This window comes from Ranitomeya variabilis, chromosome 5 (assembly GCF_051348905.1).
Source record: "Ranitomeya variabilis isolate aRanVar5 chromosome 5, aRanVar5.hap1, whole genome shotgun sequence".
NCBI classification, from domain to species: Eukaryota; Metazoa; Chordata; class Amphibia; order Anura; family Dendrobatidae; genus Ranitomeya; species Ranitomeya variabilis.
The window spans coordinates 146,297,657-146,323,357 of record NC_135236.1 but is presented as its reverse complement, the minus strand read 5'-3'; the positions used below and the strand labels follow the sequence as shown (position 1 = coordinate 146,323,357).

At 41.2% G+C, this 25,701-nt stretch overlaps 1 protein-coding gene across 5 annotated transcripts in view; it reads left to right on the top strand.

The window, feature by feature from the left end:
• Nucleotides 1–25,701, top strand: part of MCTP2 (multiple C2 and transmembrane domain containing 2) — a 217,632-nt gene that overhangs the window by 135,353 nt on the left and 56,578 nt on the right. For all 5 annotated transcript variants that reach the window (XM_077263414.1, XM_077263418.1, XM_077263419.1 and 2 more), the window contains 7 exons: nt 1,511–1,697; nt 1,817–1,910; nt 6,985–7,087; nt 7,342–7,444; nt 10,101–10,202; nt 10,286–10,360; nt 14,024–14,143. In XM_077263414.1, the coding sequence (XP_077119529.1) occupies nt 1,511–1,697; nt 1,817–1,910; nt 6,985–7,087; nt 7,342–7,444; nt 10,101–10,202; nt 10,286–10,360; nt 14,024–14,143 (784 nt within the window). The remainder of the gene's footprint in view (nt 1–1,510; nt 1,698–1,816; nt 1,911–6,984; nt 7,088–7,341; nt 7,445–10,100; nt 10,203–10,285; nt 10,361–14,023; nt 14,144–25,701) is intronic.

Sequence of the window (25,701 nt, the reverse complement as noted above, 5' to 3'; positions counted from 1 at the left end):
TAAAATAAAAATTCTTGTAATACACTTTTTAGCCTGCCACTTGAAAGATGCAGTCCTATGTGAGGGCAGAGCGCTGTATAATGAGTTGATCAAAACGATGTATCAGGTTGTGGTGTGTAGTTTTTTTTTTTTTTTTTTGGAAAATTATATTGAATTTAGTAATTAATAATTCTAAATCTTTTCTGATCCTGGACTTGAATCCAGTGGATAGTTCTACTTGAAGGTGTATTCCCTTCTCCAAAATCGTATTCCAATATGTAGTAGGTGTAATAATATTAGCAAACCCTTCCAATTAGAAATATAGTTCTTCTGGTAAGCTATGTTGCTTACCCCATGTGCAGGACATTGCAGTAGCTTGGGTATCTATTGTTACGACCACTTATATAGTGACAGTTAGTTGTTAGTGGTCGCAACCATGGAAATCTAAGCTATTACAATGCCCCACACATTGGGTAAACGACATAGCTTATCAGAGGAACTATACTACCTTTCTAATTGGAGGTATTTGCTAATATTATTATTACTACACCTAGTACATATATTGGGATAGCACCTTGGAGGTGGGAATAACACTTTAATGGTGGAACCTTTTTGTATGTACAGTTACAGAGAAGGATGTCAATCACTGAGTAGGACCGCCGCCCACTGGACTCCTAAGCCAGAATGAGCATGGATTTGGTTGATAAATCACACGTTCTACTGAATTTACCCCAAAATGTCATCTGTGCTCTGCTACCTATAGATGGGACTGGACTTTTCATTCTCAAATGTTCGCTTCCAAGGAAAAATGCAACAACCCAAACCCCAAATACGTTTTCCATTCTATCGTCGATTAATCTAGGATATAACGCTATAATCAGAGCCTTTATTGCAGATACTGTAATATTTGACGGGAGGGACAGTGCTTCAGTGCTGTGGTGTACTGACCTGTCTCGAGCAGTCTCCATTATTCACCATTGTATACATTTTTACATTTTTCATCTGTGAAAATCTTCTCTGCAATCAGAGAAGTCAAACGTAGAAATTATACAGTCACCACTGGTATCAGATATGAGACAGTTCTTAAACTGGCTCAGACATCGAACACACGTGACTTCGGTAAATTGGAAACTAACTTTTTAGTGTACTAATTTAGCAAGTGGCCAGAATGTACCTGATGATTTACCAGGTATGAGATCCTAATGGCAGTGCGGTAGGATTATTACCAGAGATGCTAGGATTTAGTATACTGGGGCGTTCTGAAATCGGTGCTTCATTCCGCAAATTTGTAGACCTTGTTCTGTCTGCCACTGAAAAACAATTTGGCACTTGGTAAAAGCTTGCTGTCACGCTAGATCATTCATAGATCACCCACTCTCCCATTTATGTCAATGCTTGCATGTTCTTTATCATCAGATACCAAGATGAATGGCTGGTAATTTATGATGATCCATTAGGTACATTATGGAGTGTGATGTGGTGCTCTGTGTGGCCATTTGTATGTTAAATCTGACAAAGTCCTTTTGTTTAGGTGTAAAGTGGATATTGCAGGGCTGCCCATTGAGCACATTAATCGCCTGGAAGTGCCTCTGGAAAGTAACCCTGGCTCCATACACCTGCTGGTCGTGCTCACACCATGCTCCGGAGTCTCCATCTCTGACCTCTGTGTGTGTCCGCTGGCAGACCCGGGGGAAAGGGAGCAAATGCGAGACAGATATGTAAGTAAATGGCCTTGTAGTTGTGGAGAGGATCTCCATTATATTCTACAAGAAAAATACTACTGACAGCTATTCCTGGTCTATAACATTGATGGAATTGTATTTCTTTGCTTTCTCAGTGCATAAAAAATTCGTTTCAAAATGTGAAAGATATTGGCTTTCTTCAAGTTAAGGTATTGAAAGCAGAAGACGTCCTTGCAGCTGATTTTTCAGGTTGGTCAATCCTTTCTATCCTCAAAAAAAAAAGCAATCAAAGACCCCCTAAAGTTTTCATATAGCTGCCATTTTCTGTTCTCTATCTGATGTTATTGTCCTGAACCATGCTGCAGTATTTTTTGGGACCACCTTGCACCTGTCGGCTGCTTGAGGCCCTGAAAACTGCTCAGTTTTATAAATGCCACGCAAAAAAAGTGTGTGTTTTTTTTTTTTTTTTTTTTTTTTTTAAAGGACTAATTATGTATTTAATAATCCTCTTTTATTATATGGACTACTAGAAGTCTAGCCGTCCCTCTTCACCTGCCTGAAATCTTTGTGTAGAAAAGTTTGTCTAAGTGGCAGCTTGGGCCTGATATTGCCATCTGCACACGGGCTGTATATTTTGGCTACGTGAACTTGGCCTAAGTTGACCGCTGTAATTGGTGCACGGCACGCCCAAAAACTATGCCTGTAATTGCTTGCTTACCAAGCCATCGCTTCATGGAAAAAGTTGTTCTATCCACAAAACCATGCTGTTCCTCACTCCAATCAATAGATTATTTGACAAGGGATTTATCACTGCAGTTCCAGGTCACATCATGGCCGCATATACAGTGGCTGGCACGGTTACTTTACAGTACCAAGGGATAAAAGGACAACATCTGCAAGGAGTTTGTATGTTCTCCCCGTGTTTGCGTGGGTTTCCTCCAGGTTCTCCAGTTTCCTCCCACACTCCAAATACATGCTGATAGTTTAGATTGTGACAATTGTCTGTAAAGCACTGCAGAAATGTTATATAGGCATGCATAGTAAATGTATCAATGCCATAAGGCCGGATCCAGACGTTTCATGGTCTGTATAATTATCTAAATGCCTGTTCAGATAAGGAGCCTGCGTCAGGTCCTTGTGGCCACCATATAAGCCTCCTACTCCCGGTAAGGAGACCTTCGGTCTGGGCATAGTGGCCTTTACATGGACTATGGCTGTTTCAGCCTGTTCTAACTCAGAAAGCTCAAAATAATTGTGGCTACTCCTGATTATTTGTGGCACAATGTCCTTTCATGAAATGTTGTCTCAGATTTGTATACTTAGCTAACATTACCCCTTTATTCCAATGCGTAGCAGCGTCCAGTTACGGAGTCCACTCTTCTATGTCTTTTTATTAGGATTTTGTGCCACTAACCTGGCAGCCCATTATAAATCTGATTACAAATTGCTGCAATCACGCTGGTCTACAAAATAATGGCAGACTTCCAAGGACTATAGCCGTGCTTCCAGTGTGTCTGATGCCGTGTTATGGCAGCAAATCACGGGGCAGATTATGAATTTCATGGTGTGATGAGTATGGAAAAGACAGTGGGCTCTGATTGTTTTAGATTTGAGGGATGTTTCACCTGTCCCATTACAAGGCATGGGTTAATTTTATTGGCCGCCTTATTTTGCTGCCCGTGACACTGCGTGGATTAATTGGAAGGCTTTTTAGGAATATTTAGTGAATGGCTGTAAGAGCATCCTTATTTCATTTGTAGAATTTGTATCGATCGTCGTCCTTCCACCGGCAGAACATGAGCAGGTTGGATGTGAACCACGGTATAGAGCGTCTGATGCTGGAGATAATCGTTTTGTCAATGCGAAATGACTTTTCTGCCTCATTGACTAGTTTTTATACATGTGCATGTTATTTGCACAGATTGCATTTGTTCACTGACCAAAAACAGTGTTCGGAAAATAAAATTGCAGGGTGAAATTGTCTATTTTCTGTTGTGTTTTTAGGTTTTTTATTTTGTCTTGCCATAATCTACTTTTTCATTTTGATAGTAAGCATGGTTAACTCTTTCACAACCTAAGAAAACAAAATAAATGTTATTTATATAAATATTATATAATTTAAAAATATATATATATTTTTCCTCAATGATTTATTGCAGTGCAGGGTATTATTAGTGACAGGCAAAAAGGCTTGGGCCATTGGGGTATTTTTTGCCAGTGCAATCTTATTGCCACTATTTCCTATGATCAATGGGTCCCTCTTGAAATTTAATTACATTTTATAGTTGAAATGTAACTGCACTCTAAAATGGTTTTCCCAAAATTGTAAGTTACTTCCGAATTTTCCGATGTCTGACTTCTGGGAAGTTAAATAAAAAAAAAAAAAAACTTGCTAAACTAGACATATAAACGTTTTACCAACTCTTTCAGAACTATTTCACTGATGGATTCTTAGTGGCCCTGTTGCTTAGTTTTGGGGGAAAATGGGGATGTGTCTTATAGTCCAGATGCACTTACCAGGAGTGTCGTGACAACAGGAGTCGGGCAATTGTGCCGGCTCTGGTCTGGCAAGAGGGGGTGTTCGGTGGTCCGACGCTGCAGGGCGATGATCCGACCTCCATCCCAGGCTGGTTCGGCTCTGCATGGCATTTTGTAAAAGCACAGAGCCCCTGCACTTCCATTGCTGTAATGCAGTGTGATAGCTGTAGTGCGATGGCCACTGGAGGTGGAGCATGTGCAGATTGAGTTCTTGGCAACGACATCTCGAGAGACAACATCTGGCTTACGAGATCTCATTCTATGTATGCGCTGCCTCCGGCAACCATTTTCCCAAGTGTCGGAGACCCTTCACCGCCGAACCAGCTGCACTAGCCTGAGAGGAGTCAGATTATTGCCAGACCACCGAACACCTCCTGTGACCCACCTCCCTGGGAAGCTGTAAGATGAACCCCCATTTGACGCATCAATATTTTTCTCCATTTTCCGTCTGAAAATTTGGGGTGCGTCTTATAGTCCGAAAAATACAGTAAATGTTCATTTATTTTTTTTCCCTTCCACATTCTATTAATTCCTGTGAAGCACCTGAAGGGTTAATAAACCTGAAGAGTACTTTTTTTTTTCTTTTAATGGTGTCACTTTTTGTTATTTTCGGTCATATAGGCCCCTAGAAGTCACTTCAAATGTGAGGTGGTCCCTGAGGGGGGGGAAAAAAAAAAAAAGATTTTGTTGGAAAAAAGAGATTGTTAATCAACTTTTCACCCTTCTAACTTCAAAAAAAAGTATGTTTCAAAAATTGTGCTGATGTAACGTAGACATGTGGGAAATGTTAGTTATTAACTATTTTGTGTGACATAACTCTGATTTAAGGGCAGTAAAATTAAAAGTTTAAAAATTGCAATACTTTCCAAATTTTCACCAAATTTCTGATATTTTCACAAATAAATGCAAGTCATGTCAAACAAATTTTACCACTATCGTGAAGTACAATATGTCATGAGAAAACGATCTCCGTATCGGTGGGATCTGTTGAAGCGTTCCAGAGTTATTGCCACATGAATTGACACTGGTCAGTATTGTAAAATTTGTCCTGGTAAAGGTGAATACAGGCTTCTGGGTGAAGGGGTTAAACGTCTGTGCATTGCCCATATAAAAAACCTGTAGCATATGGACCGCACACGGACCAAGAATGGCCAATGCGCTAGTTCCCATGAATGTTCTTGCACATGGACTGGTGTCTGTGTGAACATTTGCATCATGCCCTACTCTGATCTAGATTCTGGATCAGACTCTGCCATTATACTGTAAGTAAAAAAGGATTACATACAGCTTAATGTCCATATGCCACGTGTTTTTCACATATACTTTGCAATTCTAAAGATCGTAAACTGGATTTGACCTTTTATGTAAATTATGTAAAAAAATTGGTGCCATACGAATGTACAGTTGTTAACATGTTAAATGCCACTATCATTCTGACGGTGACATTTATACTGCGCCTCCTAGGGGTTAAGTTCCCTATTTGACCATGTGTTTAATTTATAGTTTATTTTTCTTTTATGGGCAACAGATACCTTGTTAATTGTTTTGATTTAAGCTGCAGACCTGGATGCCACTATCCTTTTAGAAATACCATATGTGCATCCTGTGGACAAACTTTTTTGACTCCCATATGAGGTGGGAGATTTATGACTTCCATTTTGATCCAGTCTCCATAGGATTTCAGTACATAGCGATTCAGGGAGAGGTAATTCGGGGCAGTGGACGCATCCGTGCAACATATGAAAATCTTTTTCATCTTTAGTTGCACTCTAAAAATTAGTCACTTTAATGCCTCTTATAGGAAAGTCTATAGAATAACTGTTTTATATATACAGAAGTGGTTATATCGGCAGTGCTGTGGTTCAATACAAAGGTTTTACGCTGCCGCAAAGGTTGCAAATATCCCATTTCAAAGTAAAGTGTATGAAGACGGAGGAAGCGGAGTCGTCTGTGAGTGTGTGTTGATGGGATCAATAAAGTGCATTCAGTATCTTTAAACTCTGCCTTCAAAACAAATGACCATAAAAAGATTTTTTAACCCAGAATCGGCAAGCGCAAACTATCGGTTTCCATAACTTTTCATCATTAACCGTAGTTTAGCAATTTTGGAGAAAGCCACTAGTGCAACATATGTAGAAATAAAAAATCAATGTAGCCGGTTGCGTGTCAGGGCCATAAACCTAAAAGGCCGTATTCCTGTCAAGATAATGGATGCCCTCGTAAGCCAGATTACATTTTCATTGTATGCCTGTTCAGTGGAGCGGTTGTGCTTTTTATTTTAGATGTCCAGAAAGGGGTATTCTCATGTCGTTAAATTGCCCAACCCCGGAGCATTTTTTAAGTAAAAGAGCCACCTTCAGCAGCACTAAGGCTGCATTCTGTAAAGGTGGCTCTTATGCTTAGTATCCCTAGGAATGCTGAAATAATCACTTTTATAAATTGCCCGCCATACCTCTATTGTGTCCCGGAGGTATGTCTTCTCCCCCAGTGTCAACCGCCTCCGAGACGTCAATCATCTCCCTCTTGCGTCTGTGCACCGCCTCCTGTATTCCTGTTATATGCCCTGCGCTCTGCCAACATTTCTCGCCTGATGTAAGTTCACGGGCAGCGCACGGTGACATTTATAATCTTTGTTCTGGGATAGGATTCATAACTGCTGACCAAAATGTATGTTGTTTCTTTGCGATATCATCACTCTCAATTGCTATTGATTGTATCTTAGCAGTGTATGCATGCATTTCCTTGAAATTCCTTTACATTTAAGGCAATTCCATTGTAATCATAGGTAAAAGTGACCCTTTCTGTGTTCTGGAAGTGGGAAATGATCGACTGCAGACCCATACTGTATATAAAAACCTTAACCCAGAGTGGAATAAAGTCTTTACTTTGTAAGTAAAATGTGTATTAAACTAGTACTTGACAAGATAAAAAATGTATATTGTATATTGGTGATCCGTCCTCCGGCAGTCCCTGGATGTCAGCCGTCGATGGAGTGGAACAAGCATTGTTTCTGGGGCACTGCTCGTTCCCGCAGATCAGTTCCTGGATTTGGAGATAAACTGTAGTACTTGGTAGTGGTCACTAACCAATGTACTGAAAACCTTAATTTACAGAATTTCTTCTCTTTTTAATTTTATTTCAGTCCAATTAAAGATTTACATGATTCTTTGGAGGTAACCGTTTTTGATGAAGACGGAGATAAGCCACCTGACTTTCTTGGAAAAGTAGTGATCCCATTGCTCTCTGTAAGTATCTATTCATACTGCATCATAACCAAACAATAGGAAATGAATGGTAGTGAAATCCCAGTTATATTATTGACAAAGATCCAATTACTAATCTGATTTCTAAAGCAGACATACGTTTTTGAGACTGTTTTGTCATGAACATTCAGTTTGATATCCTGCAGCTGATGTACCTGCGTGATATTAAAATAAATTTTTAGTGTTTGCTAAAGACTTGACCTTCCTTATCCTTGCTCTTGGAAACAATGTGTAGCTTGAGATGACTGGCTCTGAAAAAGAGCTGTTACCCTGTGACTGTACGTGATCGGGAAAGGGGCACTGAACCGTCCCTAGAACTGGGGCCCTAGCTATCCCTGCTTCCAAATGTACTTCTAAAGGTGAGGACGTTTGGACCACCAGCCTTACTGTTCTCCAGTATACCCTATACTATCCCCTCCCCCAGGAGGCGTGGGGCAGATATGCTAGTGAATAAACACGCAAGACAGACCAGGATATCAGAAAACAACAAACATACAAACACTCTTCAAAGACAGAGAGGTATATAGGGAAGGATAGGTATGTACCAACCACATGGGAGTAGGACAGTGAGGAAAGCATACACCCAAAAACAGCATGCAACAATCTCCAGTAGCAACAACAATCTCCAACTCAGCACAGCAACTCCAAGGAGCTAGGAAGTAAAACTTTCACTGGCAAGAGAGCAGGTCTGGCCAGATTTTATAGTAGCTAGAGGAAATGACCCTGTCAGGAACAGCTGTGAGACAAAGCTGCAAGTTTGTAACCAGCATAGAAAGGGTTGTTAACCTTTTCAGCAGCAAAGGAGACAAAATCCATTTAATATGAAACAAACAGACAGGCTAAATGGAAGATCTGCGTTTCACAATACGTAGCGATCTTCTTATGCCAGATCTCCCAGAAGGGTGTGACCCACTGGTGACAATTTATAACAAATGTCTATGCTATAAAACACCTAGGTCACTTGGTGGTTGAGAGGTTATTGCAGCCTGTGAACCTGTTATGATGTACCATATTTGTATTAGTTTGGGCAAAGGTAAGAGAAGACACATCTGAAGGAGAAGCGCTCGTCCCTTTATCATAAATGCAGGCTGCTGAATATCTGGAGCTAATGATTCCTTTCTTCTGTTTGGTATATTCTTAAAATTAGATCTGTAGATCATTTCATATGTGCATCCATGTGTTAGGCTGTAAGTTTTATTTTTGTACATCATATTTTGTGAATGCTATGCGATTGATTTGGTAACCTCTACCCTTTTTGCATTGCACCTTGTAGTACAGGCTTGGGTAAGTCTGTGAACGTGCCCGTGTTTCCGGCAGATCTGTTCCTGTTCGCTGTACTTGTGTGCAGTTTTTGATGAGTTAACACGTCCCCCGGTCCCCATATTCCTGATGTTATTGGAAGAGCGAGCCTGGAGCAGATGCTCTGGTACAGCACCACTCTGTGCCAAATGTTCTGTGGGATCCTCACACAGACTGTTCACACTCGGTTTTTTAAGGGCTGCCCAGTCTTTCAGCAATCTTTATGGACTTCTAGATGGCTCTTTAACTACACCTGTATAAAGGGAATGTGTCAGGAAAGTGGCCATAAAGAACATTTGGCTACAAGTGATACAACATTCTCCATGAGCGCTGACATTACAGCAAATTTATGAATATGCCAGAAGGGCGGCTTGTGTAGGCAGAGAACATGTCCTGTGCATTAGAAGGTGGAAACTGTGCGTTATTAACCCCTGGAGAGCCACCATTCAAAACCACTTCCTAATAAATTAGAGAGTTCTCACGAACTCTAAATTTATTTTACTTTTTTTTTTTTCTCTACTTTCAAATATAAACTAAAAACATAATCCTCAAATCTACGTATAATAGTAGTATTTTTTAAATATTTTTTTTTTAATCTAGCTTAGGAAATCTATTGGTAAATTAATTTTATTAAAAAAGAAAAATATTTAACTGCAGAATTTTTCAGTATTGTCATCTTGGAACACCTTCCTGATTGTCCCTCTACACTTTCAAGTGACCTCTCATCCATTTGTTCAGAATATGATCTTCCAGCATGTATGAGGCTCCTTTGATGCCAGATTACAAGAATTTACTGTGCTAAAATACTTGCCTCTGGAAGAGGTTTTTCTCTATACTTTCAAGGACAAGTGGCCAATGGCATCTGCCATGTTTTCAGGGATTGAACCTTTTACTTTTTTTTTGTGTGTGCCGATGTTACGAGTAGATAAAAAAAGAATGGGAATTAAAGGGTCAGGACCTATACCTCTACTTCTCATGTTGGTCCAGTTTTGTCTGCGTCCACAAACTGCACCAATAGTTATATATGTAACTCCTGCCCTTTTGTGAATTCACATGACAGACGTGCTGCTTACATTTCTGCAGTTTAATTTTTTTATGGCATTCAAATGAATGTTTTCTTTTTTTCTGCAACTCACAATTTTTATAGAAATGTACTCATCTGTGTCCTTATTCCCAAAATAATTACACCATACAGTATATTTTTTGCGTTCCAGGCCAACAAATACGGATCATTTATTTAAATATGATGTGCCCATGAAATGAGTTCCGCAAAAGAATATAAAAAAAGTGAATTTTGTTGTCTTGAAGATTTTGAACATTTTTTTTTTATTATCTCTAGGTAAGACATGGACATCAAGTGGCTTATTTGCTGAAAAACAAAGACTTATCCAGTGCCTCAAAAGGAGTCATTCATCTAGAGATTGATCTAATTTTCAACCCAGTAAGTTATATAATTTGGTGGTTTGTGGGGACTGTGAGTAAAATATGATCTAGTAACACATATATTCCATGTTCATTTTCCAGGTCCGAGCAAGTATCAGAACTTTTCATCCCAAAGAAAAACGCTTCGTGGAAGACAATCCAAAGTTTTCAAAAAAGGTTTGTTTTCTGGGTTCACTTTTAAAGGGAACCTGTCAGCAGGATTGTGCACAGTAACCTACACACAGTGTCGGGTTATTCCGTCTTGTGGTTGTTCTTTAATCTTTATTTTCAGTTTTTAGTTAATGATATGCTCGTGCTGCGGGGCCGCCTGTGGGCGTCTGCATTTGGTGCTCTGCTGAGGTATTCATCAGTATGGCTTCTGACAGGTCACTGATCCCTCACTGACCTGCCCCCTAGTTTGCATAATAAATATCTGTATATGCTTAAAAAAAAAAAAAAAAAACCTTCTGGCCGTTGCACCTGTTCTGCAGCATAATCGCATTTTTTTATGTGCCAATAATGTATTTTCTTCATGTTATTCAGCTTGGAAAAGAAATCATGTAAAAAATCAATTTGAAAATGGCGCCAGCTGCGCCTGCGCAGTAGCTGCTATCAGTGTCTAGCTGTGATTCGATAGCTGCAACTGCGCATGTGCCGGCGGCCATCTTACTGGAGATGAAAAAAAAATCCTTCTCCAAGATGGCGCTGCCTGCGCAGTAGCAGCTATCAGATCACAGCTATAGACACCGATAGCAGCTACTGCGCAGGCGCCATTTTCAAATGTTTTCTTTTTTTTTTTTTTTTTCAAGCTGAATAACATGAAGAAAATGTATTATTGGCACATAAAACTTGATTATGTGATTATGCTGCAAAGCAGGTGCCAAGGCTTTTTTCTAAGTATATACAGATATCCATTATACAAACTAGGGGGCAGGCGACTGAGGGATCAGTGACCTGTCAGCAGGCTGCATTATGAATATATAATCAGAGCACCACATGCAGACCCCTTTCAAGGCCGTCTTGGGGCACAGGCATACCATTAGCACAAAACTGAAAAAAAAGATTCAAGCGGAACCACAAGACGGATTTCATCAACCAAGGTATCGGTTTAAGGCCGGGCTCACACTTGCGGGTGCAATGCGAGAAACTCACACGAGTCTCTCGCCTCAATACCTGGCAATGCCACTGGCACTTGGGACCGGAGCGTTCAGCTGCATAGAAATACATACAGACACACACCCCGATCCTGGGGGCAGTGTCTGGTATTGAGGTGAGAGACTCATGTGAGTTTTTCGCATTGCACTCGCAAGTGTGCACCGGCCTAATCAGTACAACGGCACCGACCTGACACTGTGTAGGTTACTGTGCACAATCCTGCTGACAGGTTTCCTTTAAATTTTATCTATATACAGTCATGGCCAAAAGTATTCACACCCCTGCAATTCTGTCAGATAATACTCCGTTTCTTCCTGAAAATGATTGCAAACACAAATTCCTTGGTGGTATTCTCTTCATTTAATTTGTCTTTAATGAAACAACACAAAAGAGAATGAAGCAAAAAGCAAAACATTGATCATTTCACACAAAACTCCAAAAATGGGCCAGACAAAAGTATTGGCACCCCTCAGCCTAATACTTGGTTGCACAACCTTTAGCCAAAATAACTGCGACCAACTACTTCCGGTAACCATCAATGAGTTTCTTACAATGCTCTGCTGGAATTTTAGACCATTTTTCTTTGGCAAACTGCTCCAGGTCCCTGATATTTGAAGGGTGCCTTCTCCAAACTGCCATTTTTAGATCTCTCCACAGGTGTTCTATGGGATTCAGGTCTGGACTCATTGCTGGCCATCTTAGAAGTCTCCAGTGCTTTCTCTCAAACCATTTTCTAGTGCTTTTTGAAGTGTGTTTTGGGTCATTGTCCTGCTGGAAGACCCATGACCTCTGAGGGAGATCCAGCTTTCTCACACTGTGCCCTACATTATGCTGCAAAATTTGTTGGTAGTCTTCAGACTTCATAATGCCATGTACACGGTCAAGCAGTCCAGTGCCAGAGGCAGCAAAGCAACCCCAAAACATCAGGGAACCTCCACCATGTTTGACTGTAGGGACCGTGTTCTTTTCTTTGAATGCCTCTTTTTTTTTTCTCCTGTAAACTCTATGTTGATGCCTTTGCCCAAAAAGCTCTACTTTTGTCTCTTCTGACCAGAGAACATTCTTTTTCAGTTAAGTTTTGGCAAACTCCAGCCTGGCTTTTTTATGTCTCGGGGTAAGAAGTGGGGTCTTCCTGGGTTTCCTACCATACAGTCCCTTTTCATTCAGACAATGACGGATAGTACGGGTTGACACTGTTGTACCCTCAGACCGCAGGGCAGCTTGAACTTGTTTGGATGTTAGTCGAGGTTCTTTATCCAACATCCACACAATCTTGCGTTAAAATCTCTTGTCAATTTTTCTTTTCCGTCCACATCTAGGGAGGTTAGCCACAGTGCCATGGGCTTTACACTTCTTGATGACACTGCGCACGGTAGACACAGGAACATTCAGGTCTTTGGAGATGGACTTGTAGCCTTGAGATTGCTCATGCTTCCTCACAATTTGGTTTCTCAAGTCCTCAGAAAGTTCTTTGGTCTTTCTTTTCTACATGCTCAATGTGGTACACACAAGGACACAGGACAGAGGTTCAGTCAACTTTAATCCATGTCAACTGGCTGCAAATGTGATTTAGTTATTGCCAACACCTGTTAGGTGCCACAGGTAAGTTACAGGTGCTGTTAATTACACAAATTAGAGAAGCATCACATGATTTTTCGAACAGTGCCAATACTTTTGTCCACCCCCTTTTTTATGTTTGGTGTGGAATTATATCCAATTTGGCTTTAGAACAATTCTTTTTGTGTTTTTTTTCATTTAAGACAAATTAAATGAAGATAATAATACCAGAGAATTTGTGTTTGCAATCATTTTCAGGAAGAAACGGAGTATTATCTGACAGAATTGCAGGGGTGTGAATACTTTTGGCCATGACTGTAGGTGATGATGGATCTGATGTGATCTATGTAGATGAGGAAAACAGACTTAATGGGCTAATTCATTAAGGCTGATGTTGTGTAAGCCAATCTTGATCAACTGCTGGAATCGGGCACAACTAATTTATTAAGATTCACACCCCACTTAATGAATTAAGCTCCCCTTTCAATTGGTTGTACTCCCGCCAGAAATGTTACTCCAGTCAGGAACTGGAGTATGTTTTGGAGTAAATTTTCCTGAATAGGTGTGTGGGACTTAACCCTGCCTCGTCTCTCCACTTTTTGGTGGAGCTCGCTGGGACTGACACAAAATTGCTACGCCCCCAAATTTTTGGACAATGTCGAGTTGTGCACAAATGTTGGGATCTTGGAAGGTGTTTTATGCCAGAAAAGTGGCAAAACCCCCTTTATGAACTAGGGCCAAAGTGTTTACTTGTGCACAACTAGCAAGCTACGGGCTTTATTCCTGCCCTTATGGCATTGAGCTCAGCAAGACGTCGGTTTGCCATGCTACGTGCAATAATTGTGTATTTTTTATTTGTAGAAAGACTGATTGTCTGTCTGATGTAACAAATTATATGCACCAGAAATCTGTGATGGGTTAGCAATGTTTTTGACATCCACATAGTGATGTCGCCTATTGGAAGGTGGGCAGAGTATGAACGCGGCCTGAATAACAGTCTTGTGAGTTTATTAAATACCTGAGCTACATGGTTAGGCTGCCTCGTCTAAGTTTGCAATGTCTAAAATATTTAAAAAAAAAAAAAGCCACAGCTTTCCAGCTTTTTTAATAATTTATCCTTTGTATCAGATCTTATCAAGGAATGTTTATCGTGTGAAAAAAATCACTATGGCAATCTGGAACACAATGCGTTTTATCAAGAGCTGCTTTCTGTGGGAGTCTACGAAACGGAGTTTAATAGCATTTCTGGTAAGTTAGTTGTGTAGTTTCCCAGTGTATAAAGTTTTCTCGGCATTCTAATGTTCAGGGTATTTTAGTTTGCTTGTGTATCCAATACCTGGAGATGCCATTACTTCTCATCCTTTTCTTAAAGGGGATTTGTCATATAACACATTGGTAGAAACTTTCCTAAACTGGTGGTTCCCTCTCCACTGAGATCGCGGTTATGTGCTAGAACAAAGTGGTGAAGGTGCTGTGAACATGCTGCCACTTCCCCACCCCCCACTCTTGCGTTGACTTCCACTGGCTTTTTATTTTATTGACCTCCATATTTGCCAATGGCCGTATTTCCAGCTGCTAGGAGAAAGCTGTAGCACTGTTATCTCCTGTGAGCGCCGCACACTTTTCTTGAACTGCTCGGACAATGATTGATCGGGCTCGCACATGCTGGACATTGCAAATCTTTGTTGATGGGTAAATAAAAGTTGTGTTTTTTTTTTTTGTTTTTTTTTTATAAAGTATTCTATAGCTCCTGTTTACTGGGGTTAGTCAGTGGGTGACCAGGTCTTGGCACCTCTCCATATTGCTGATACCATGGGACAGAAGCATGTTGCTTTTCCTTAAGCTTTAGTACAGTGCAATTTGAACTTATTGATGCCTACTAAGGACACGCACCACTGGGCTTTTACTTGAGGATAAGCCGAGCGTCCTTTTGGTTTTATTGGTTCTGAGACATTCACTGATCAATCAGGGACTTTAACATATTCAAGTATTTTGGTTAAATTATCAAGTTTTTTAAAAATATATGTATTTATCATAAAAACTTGATTTTGTTAGTAAGATTTCTATTTTTCGTATAGAAAGTGACAATTTTCACATTGGCCACTAGACTTTACATTAGACTGACTGGCACTTCCTGTTCTGTACAGTCAACTTTTCAGCAGTCTCATTATCAGACCGGTATAGGATTGGGGCTCCTGCAGAAAACCTTATTTGTCTGAGTGGGATCCAACAAAACATCTGATCGTACTCGGACCAATGTTAGTGTAGGCTATGTGCACACTTTGCGGATTCCACTGCGGATTTTTCCGCAGCGGAATTCCAAAATCCGCAGTGAAAACACGTCGCGGTTTTTACTGCGGATTTATCGCGGTTTTTACTGCGGATTCTTATGCGGTTTTTCATCTGCATTTTCCTATTGGAGCAGGTGAAAATCCGCAGAAAAGAAGTGACATGCTGCGGAATAATCCGCTCCGTTTCCGCGCGTTTTTTTCCGCAGCATGTGCACAGCGTTTTTTGTTTCCCATAGGTTTACATTGTACTGTAAACTCATGGGAAACTGCTGCGGATCCGCAGCGGTCAAACCTGCTGCAGATCTGCAGCGGTCAAATCCGCTGCGGATCCGTAGCAGAATCCGCAAAGTGTGCACATAGCCTAAGGGGCCATGCACATGTTTGACTTTTTTTGGCATGTCAGTGTTTGAGCCGATATCCAGATCACACTCATCCATGCAAGTCAAGGAGTCTGTGGAAACCATTGGGCTGCACTTGGATGACATCAGAGTGCAGTCTGATTTCCACGGACTGACACAATGGAGCAGATGGAAAGGTTTTTGTTTGTTTTTTTCCACTCAAACATATCCTCGGTGTGTGCTCTTGATTCTTTCTTCGGAGAGAATCACATCCTACTATGCTCATTCTCTGACCAAACTGTAATCTGAGATTGATCAGAGTGTGATTTGCATTATCGGCCTGATTTTCTCAGATGAGACTCTATGGCCATCTGCACCTGCCCATACAATGACAGCTAACACTTCAATACACAGTTGATAGTACAGTAGGCTAATGGCTGACTCTTCTCCCCCTGCGGTCACAACGACTTTTTTCTCAGCCTGATTAGACACAACAAATAGGGTAAGAATCTGTTCATTGTGGCTAATGTACATGTGACCTTTCCTGAATCATGATGATAGATGTTACAGCTCACCTACACCTCCACCCTTCACTAGGACCATTTGTCCATCTTCACTCCTTATACAAACCACTAGGATCTGAGTTGGCCTATTGTTACCTATGTACATATCTAGATAGTGTTTTTGGTGTTAGACAATCCTTTGACATCTTCAAAGGAGTAGGTTTGGATCAGTAATGGCTTAAATTACGTTGCAAAACATTAATTGCTATTGGCACATTGTAGATTAAACTTCTCGAGGCCCTGAGTAATCTGCCATTGCTGAGTGTCCAGGTGCCACGTCACCCCTTTCATCTCACTTGTACACGATGACATGCTGTGATATAACGGCAGCAGTCCATCCCCGTCTGCCACAGGCATGATGTGGACGTGCAGAAGGTTCATGAAAACATGCAAAAATGACTGTTTATTTTAACGTCTCCATACACTGCAACATAAATCCCACACCCAACCTCATTCCATCCTGTGTAGTTCCACTCCTAGCTCGACTTGCAGGGTTTCTCTCCAGATACGTACAAAAATTCTTGGTTGAAAATTCCCATCAGAAATGTTTGCACAGCTGAGCCCATGGCCTATAGCACCGTCCTCCTAGAGTAAAACTTCGTAACTCATGAGTAAAGTTTTTGTTTTAAATCTGTTTCTTACAGTTCTCTTGTGCTATGTCAGAATTTAGAGAGCAGTCGTAAGATGTATTGATCTGGCAGGTGTGCTGCTCTGATGGACATCACATCATTGTACTTTAATGCTCTAGTGTCTTTTTTTGTTTTTGTTTGTTCCCCCCCCCCCCCCTCCTTTTCATTTTTATATTTTTTGAGGAGTGAAGAAAGGACATTAGATCTGCAATCAATGTCAAAGACCACCAACATGTTTAAGTGCAGCCTTAAAAGGATAAGATATATTGTCATCTAATATTTCATATTTTTTTGTATAAACTGTTCATACTATTTCATGGGAGGCTTGCTGCATTTACTAGAATCACATTGTGTGGCTCTTCTGGTTGCACAGTATGTGGCTGGCTTTGGCTGTCGGAACTATTTTCATAAAGAGATTTGTGACTATGCTATAATCTTAAGGTCTGGAACAGCTTTGTACAAAAACGTGGGAATAAAAGATGGTGAACACAGGAGATGCATACACTTTAATCATACACTTTTTTTTTTAAATTTGCATGGTGCTGTGCGTGCGTATGTATATACGTGTGTGTGTATATATATATATATATATATATATATATATATATATATATATATATATATATATATATATATATCTCAAAAAAATAAAGGGAGCACTTAAACAGAATATAGCTCCAAGTAAATCAAACTTCTGTGAAATCAAGCCGTCCACTTAGGAAGCAACACTGTTTGACAATCAATTTCACATGCCATTGTGCAAATGGAATAGACAATAGATGGAAATTATTGGCAATTATCAAGACACACTCAATAGAGGAGTGGTTCTGCAGGTGGGGACCACAAGCCACATCTCAGTACCAATGCTTTCTGGCTGATGTTTTGTTCACTTTTTTATGTTGGTTGTGCTTTCACACTCGTGGTAGCATGAGACGGACTCTACAACCCACACAAGTGGCTCAGGTAGTGCAGCTCCTCCAGGATGGCACATCAATGCGAGCTGTGGCAAGAAGGTTTGCTGTGTCTCCAGCGTAGTGTCCAGAGGCTGGAGGCGCTACCAGGAGACAGGCCAGCACTCCTAAAGCCGTGGAGGGGACCGTAGGAGGGCAACAACCCAGCAGCAGGACTGCTACCTCGGTCTTTTTGCAAGGAGGAACAGGAGGAGCTCTGCCAGAGCCCTGCAAAATGACCTCCTCCAGCAGGCCACAAATGTGCATGTGTCTGCACAAACGGTTAGAAAAAGACTCCACGAGGATGGTCTGAGTGCCCAAAGTCCACAGATGGGGGTTGTGCTCACAGCCAAACAACGTGCAGGACGCCTGGCATTTGCCACAGAACACCAGAATTTGGCAAATTCGCCACTGGCGCCATGTGCTCTTCACAGATGAAAGCAGGTTCACACTGAGCACATTTGACAGACGTGACAGAGTCTGGAGACGCCGTGGAGAGCGATCTGCCTGCAACTTCCTTCAGCATGACCGGTTTGGCAGTGGGTCAGTAATGGTGTGGAGTGGCATTTCTTTGGAGGGCCTCACAGCCCTCCATGTGCTCGCCAGAGGTAGCCTGACTGCCATTAGGTAGCAAGATGAGATCCTCATAACCCTTGAGAAACCATATGCTGGTGTGGTTGGCCCTGGGTTTCTCCTAATGCAGGACAATGCCAGACCTCATGTGACTGGAGTGTCAGCAGTTAAGCAAGATGAAAGCATTGAAGTTATGGACTAGGCACGTGGAGGCCACACACACTACTGAGCATCATTTCCTTGTCTTGAAGCATTTCCACTGAAGTTGGATCAGCCTGTAACTTCATTTTCCACTTTGATTTTGAGCATCATTCCAAATCTAGACCTCCGTGGGATATTAGTTGTGATTTACGTTGATCATTTTTAGGTTTTATTGTTCTCAACACATTCCACTATGTATTAAATAAAGATTTATAACTGGAATATTTAGTTATATATAGTTATTTAGGATGTGGGATTTTAGTGTTCCCATTATTTTTTTGAGATATATATATTTATAATTATTCTGCGTTCACAATTAGGCAAGTGCATGTTTTTTACCATTCTTACCAATATACAGTCTTGAAAGCTTATTGGATGAAGCAGATCAGCTGATGTATCTGTACAGAGGGTGAGGCATGAGGATACAACACCCTTTACCAAGGTGCGTAGAATTATTAGGCAGCTTCTTTTCCTCAGGCAAAATGGGCCAAAGAGATAGATTATACTGACTCTGAAAAGTCAAAAATTGTTAAACATTCAACGGAGGGTTGCATCACTCTTGAAATTACTAAGATATTGGGGCATAAGCAGCACAAAACCATCAAGTTATGTTGCTAATGGTCAGCGAGGTCGCAAAAAACATGTAGAGAAGATAGACTCAAATGTGAAATGACCAGGAAGCCATTATTATACAGTGCTGGCATATTCCAGAACTACAACCTCCCTGGAGAGCCCAGAAGTACAAGGTGCTCAGAGACATTGCCGAGGTAGGGAAGGCTGAAACCCGACCACCACTGAACAAGATACAGGCGTTAAAATGTCAAGACCTAGCCAACAAATGTCTGACGATAGATGGATGGGTCGATGGCTGCATCAGTGTTGAGCACATACCAAACACTGCAGCTCAGACTCAAGCAAGGTGGAAGTTGGGTACCGGGTTGGTTTTCGTAAGGATGAACTATTTGGACCTTTTATGGTTGAAGATGGACTCAAAAATCAACTCCTAAACATGCTGCCAGTAGTACAGAAAGACTGCATCTTACATGAAAACCATGATTTTTATGCAGAACAATGCTCAGTTGTAGTGCTCAGCTCTACAGTAAAGACCTTCAAGATTACAGAATAATTACATGCAGACAGGCCGATACTTATCTGTCATGCCATACCATAAAGTACGCATTCGATTGGCTCAGGTTTGCTCTGCACCAGACATACTACCAGTGTCATTATGTACAGTCTTCAGTGTAAAGCAGAATGAGTCCTGGCTAGCTGAATGCTGTAATATTTTGTGCTGTCCCAGACAGTGTTATTTCTTTCCGGGCTGTCATTTTTATTAGTCTCCCTTTGCGCTGATCTGTGTGGACTCTCATCGGGTGGTGGACATTTTGCATTGTTCGCCGGAGCTTGGCCATCCGCAGGTCCCTTTTCTTGCCATTTGATGTGGGCGTTCTCTGAGCTGCAGCCTGTAATTATACCCTCCGCAGGTGACAGTTACAAGTGCAGCTCGGTGATGATTTTAGCTGCCTGATCTGATCTGTTCATGAAATGAAACCCTTGTTGTGGTTTGGGGAGGGCTCCTGCAGCGCGTCTGGCTCGTTGTCCTGGCTCTGCAGTCACACAGTGTAATGAGAGGGAAAGGACTTTATTTTGGTTTGACGCTGTGATCGGAGTTTGACTATGGACAATGGTCTGCTGCCTGCCTGTTAACTTGCTTTTTTGCTATTGCCTCTGCCAATAGCTTATTTTCTTGGCTTTCCATATCCCCCCATCTCTTGCTCCAATGTACTACATAATATAACTTTTAGACTAGCTATTTTCTAATTGAGTTATATGTGTTCATTCTGTGCACTGGTGGACATAGACAGAAAATGCCCCTGTACAAGAGCAGTATATGGCCCTGTACAGCCCAAGAGTTCTCCGAACCCTCTTGCCTCTTGGCCAGGTTGCACCAATGATATGTCCGCCCCTGATTATCTATGATAGATGCCCCTCATTCACTGCATCTATGGACATTGCTCGGCATCCCAAAACTGGTATGCAAATTGCCTCTGCTGAAAAAAAGAGGACTTAACTCTATAGCGCCACCTATTGGAAGTAGCGATCCTACAAGTCACAATCAACCCTTTAACGAGTCGTGCAATATGACTTAGGATAAAAGCCAAATCAGTATCTCAATTCGCAGACACTGTGTTTCGGGCTGTTGGCCCTCGTCAGTGCGAAGCATGAGAACTGATTTGGCTAGGTGAGAGGCTCTGGACTGGGGTCTAAGGGGTAACGTTTCTCCTTATGGAGAGTGACATACCAGCTGGCTTGTCAAGGTAAGGAGGCTTATTTGCCGTGCAATGCTCCTCTGACCTTGACAAGCCAGCTGGTATGTCACTCTCCATAAGGAGAAACGTTACCCCTTAGACCCCACTCCAGAGCCTCTCACCTAGCCAAATCAGTTCTCATGCTTCGCACTGACGAGGGCCAACGGCCCGAAACACCGTGTCTGCGAATTGAGTTACTGATTTGGCTTTTATCCTAAGTCATATTGCACGACTCGTTAAAGGGTTGATTGTGACTTGTAGGATCGCTACTTCCAATAGGTGGCGCTATAGAGTTAAGTCCTCTTTTTTTCAGCAGAGGCAATTTGCATATTTAAATTCCCAGAGGAGCATTGCACGGCGAATAAGCCTCCTCACCTTGACAAGCCAGCTGGTATGTCACTCTCCATAAGGAGAAACGTTACCCCTCAAAACTGGTATGAGCAGTTTCAGTACTAGAGAAGCCTACAGGTGAGCGATTGTTGTGGCTCATGGCTGCTCTATAAACTTTAGTCATTCATGATGGTTCTTCTTTAGAAGTTTTGCAGAAGGAACCTAAATAATTTTTTCATCCTTCAGAAATGATAGGTTCAAGATTTGCCTGAATCAGCCATATCTTTATTAATTTAGGTGATAAACCAATGCAAATTGATTCACTGCTGTTTCCATTTATAACCAATATCAAATGGGACTCCAAAGAGAAGGGTTTTTTTCCCCCTCAGTCTTATATTGGCAGAAAAGAAAAAAAGGAAATTTTCTGTATATTACATAACTATCTGAATATAAAGAGAACCTGTTGCCATGCCAAAGGTGCCCAGTTTTTACACTTGCTTCATTCCTGCGGTTTCCCTTCATGTTTGTGGTTTTGTTTTTTTAATCTGTGTATGGTTTTAGATATACGGGCCTTTTTTTTTTAGCCACACAATGTTAATTTTTATGGCCTTTACATAGGGGAGTGGGTCAAATGAACATCTGGGGATGCGTCTTCAGGCTGTCCGCATTACCCTGTTACTTATGCCCCCTGGTGAAGACCATGAAAATTGCCATTTAATAAAAAGGCCCATATATCTGGAAGGGTATGGTGGATTTTTAAAAAAGCGAGAAAAAGCATATATTTACAGGGAGCAGAAGGAGGAAAAAAAACCCGTAAAAACTGGCTACTTTTGACCTGGTGACAAATCCTCTTTAAACTGTATTGATCCTTCCTGTCAATCAAGTGAATGTATTACGGTGTGTATGTGTATGTATTGCCTTCTTGTGTGCATAAGAAAAATATATTTTCCATTCACACACCCCAAGAAAGTAATATAATATATATATACACCCCCACACATGGCAATGTTATCACTTCCATTGGGTAGCAATGGCAGATAAAGTGCTGGATGCGCCTAATTGTAGGTTATAAATACACTTCTCTGAAATTTCAACACCAGGAAGGAAAATTTGTGGCGTTCTGGAAGTCACAGGATTGATAGACAGGTTAATGAAATTATGGCAAAAAATGGTAACCATTTTGGAAACTTCTCAAATTGTTCCGTATCAGGTAGGAGTGTGACTCATGTAAATACATGCACTTATGCCTTGGCTGTTATCAGTACGGTTATTAATGGTTGTCTAAGGAATGTCCCACCACTCTAAATGCATTTGGGCACGTGAGGCATCAATATTTGCTGCTGGCTGCTCCTTTTAATTTCCGAACCATTATGTCCCAGATGTGCTAGAAAGGAGGGAGGCAAGGCTGGAGACACTGCAGTGCATGATGGCACGCTTAAGGCCATGCAGACCGCTCACACTGCCATGATCAACATGTGGCCTGGCGTTGAACTGTTGAAATGCGACTCCAGAGACATTTTAGAGAAATGGCCATACCACTGGTTCTGCAATTGCTTTGTCCTGTGCTGCAAGTCAAATTGGACATCACATATCAAAACTAAAGCATCAGTGTCTACAGAAACCATCAGAAGGCGCTTGCATAGCATTGAGCTATGAACTAGGTGTCCAGTTACAAGTGCTCCATTGACCCAAGGCCATCACTCTCAAAGACTAACCTGGTGCTGAGCAAGGCGGCAATAGAGGAAGAAATGGAAGTCTGTCCTCTTCATATATCATTTTTGTTCAAGACAAAAGTTGGGCTCATTGCTGGAGATTGATCGGGAGACCACGTGAGCAACGCCATGAAGAAATCTTCATAAGGGAACGTCACACCATAACCTTGGGAGTAGGACTAGTGGTAGCTGGACTCTAGTCTTCATTCCAGGTACACTAACAGTTCAGGATAAAATTTATCTGGTGACTGAAGACATGACCTAACCACTGGTTCCAAGTGTCCCAGAAGCTGTTTTTAAACAAAATGCCAGGCCGCATGTTGATTGTACTACTAAGAGCAGGTTTTGTGGCTTAAACGTCCTACCATGACATGCAGCGTCTCCGGTCTTGTCTTCCATCGAGCATATGTGGGTCATCATTGGTCAGCACAGTCAAGGCAGCCGCCAGCAGCAGATCTTGATATATTGTGTGCCAAAGTGCATATATTGTGGCAGAACATTCCAGACAGCCATTAATAACCTGCCAAGGCGTGTAAATATGCATAATTCTGCTTGTGGTGCATACTCAATACAGAACAAAATGAGGTGATCTAAAAACTTGCTTTCCATTTTTTAATAATTTGCATAACATTAACGTGTGTCCATTGCATTATAGAGCGGGAGAGAATATATAATTGATCCAAAAGGGTTCAACTTGATGAAGCAATTTTTTTCTATTTTGTATGAAACAGTGTGACGAAACTGTTTTTTTCCACACCTGTTACCTTTTCAATTACTTATGTGTAATGTAGGATATCGTTATTGTGGTGTCCTAATGAAGAAGTCTTGTACTTTGAAACACGTTGAATAAATCCATGATCTAATGGCTACATATTTGGACCGTGAATCATTCAGCAGCGCAGTTTAAATCCATGGTTTACCCCCCCCCCTTTTTTTTACCTTAATTTCCCAGAGGAGCATTGCAAGGCTTAAAGGTCTCCTCACCTTGGTATTGCAGGCTTGACATGTTACTTTCACAAGGAGAAATTGTACATAAAATGATCTATTTTATTCTGCAGCACTTTACAGACATCATCATCACTGTCCCCAATAGGGCTCACAATTTAAATTCCCTATCAGTATGGAGTGTGGGAGGAACCCGGAGTACCCGGAGGAAACTCATGCAAACACGGGGAGAACATACAAACTCCTTACAGACGTTGTCCTTGGTGGGATTTGAACCCAGGACCCCAGTGTTGCAAGGCTGCAGTTACCCCTAATCTCCACAATGTGGTGCAATATGTCCCATAGAGCCTGATGCAGGTCACCTATTATGACGATTGCCAGGGGTTAGAGAAGTCTGGCTTCTTTTTACTAAGTTGTTGTCTTTTATGTCTAGCTGTCATTGTGGTTCTTAGATCTGTTACCTTGCTTGTAGACTCCACCATGCAGCTCATTCTTTCATCCAGTTTACTTAAGAAATTACAGTATGAACAATTTCCTAATAAACATATGGGACCTGAATCTCTCCCTTTAGAAACATGAGTGTTGTCACCTTGGGGACGTCCAGTAGGTAAATTTCCACTGTCCGTTCTTGGCTATTTGCCTCTAATAAATCTCCCAACTGCCTGGCACGTGGATCCTGAATATTCTCATACTGTAAAGTACCCAGTAGATGGCGGCAGACGCCCAGGAATGACTTCTGATTCTCCGCTTGTCTCTGAGCCTTGTTCATTTCATTTGATTTTTACTTGCAGGACCTCATGGTTTTTAGCAGGTTCCTAATCTTAAAAGCACTTCGGGATGTGCATGGATTTTACGGTGTTTCGGGGTTACCGGGGTGCTGCTGTCCTGAAGCTATGCTACTTTTTATTGGATCAGTCTGGGCACAGAGATAGCATTATGGTTTCTGAAGCAATATGTTCCAAAACTGCAGTATCCTGCCAGGTGATTTTATACCTAGGCGGTGCAATATTAAAATCTCACTTGGTGCAAGGCCAAGTATATGGGGTTAAAAAATATCGATATTTGTAATGAAATACAATGATGGAACTTTTTTTGCTGAGAAGGAACTCTAGACTAGGAGACTTTTGCCATAGGGAACTTCTTGGCTCGCAAAAAGCTTTTTCATGATAAAACTGTCCCATATTTATTTTGCCATCAGTTAGTAATCTAAAATAAAACAACCTGCACTGCCGCCTCGCAGAACCCCACCTCCGTTGATATCACGAGCGTCTTTCCCTCTAAGGCACCTTGGCCGGAGTGCGATTTATAAATCTGCAAAATGGCTACCTGTATATATCTCTGGCATTTTTCTTAATTGTAGTCTTGTAAGTTCTTTTTAACACCCTGACTTTGTGGCTCCAGGTAAGGAAAAACTGGACATCCCGTCGCCTCCAGTAGCCATGATATCTACTGATCAGTGTGGGGGGAATTTTTCAGTTTCTTCGTTGTTTTTATAGTTGCTGCTTTAACCTAAATTACATTTCGAACGTTCCTAATTCTTTGTTTAATGTTTTCGCTGCGAAAGTATTTTCTAAGGTTAACAAAATATTTGTAAAAAACTTTTTGGAAGAACATATATGCTTATCACAAAGTGAGAAACCTTTTTTCATGCACATTCTTCAGTTTTGTTGCAAAAAATCTGTATTGGCCTTATATGTAAAAAGTTGTTGTTTTTTTTTTTGTTTTTTTTTTTCAATAAAATTATGTCTTTACACATATATATTAACATGCTGTATACCTGTTTGCTCAGTTGTCCCATTTCCTCTCCCCCACCACACATAGCCCACACACACACACGCGCACACATACACACACATACACACACACCCCTAACTTATACATATTGCTGGGAGAGAAGGATCGGGCACGTTCAGTTAGAATGCCCAACTTCTTTTTTTTTTTTTTTGCTCCTGAGAAGTCTCCATC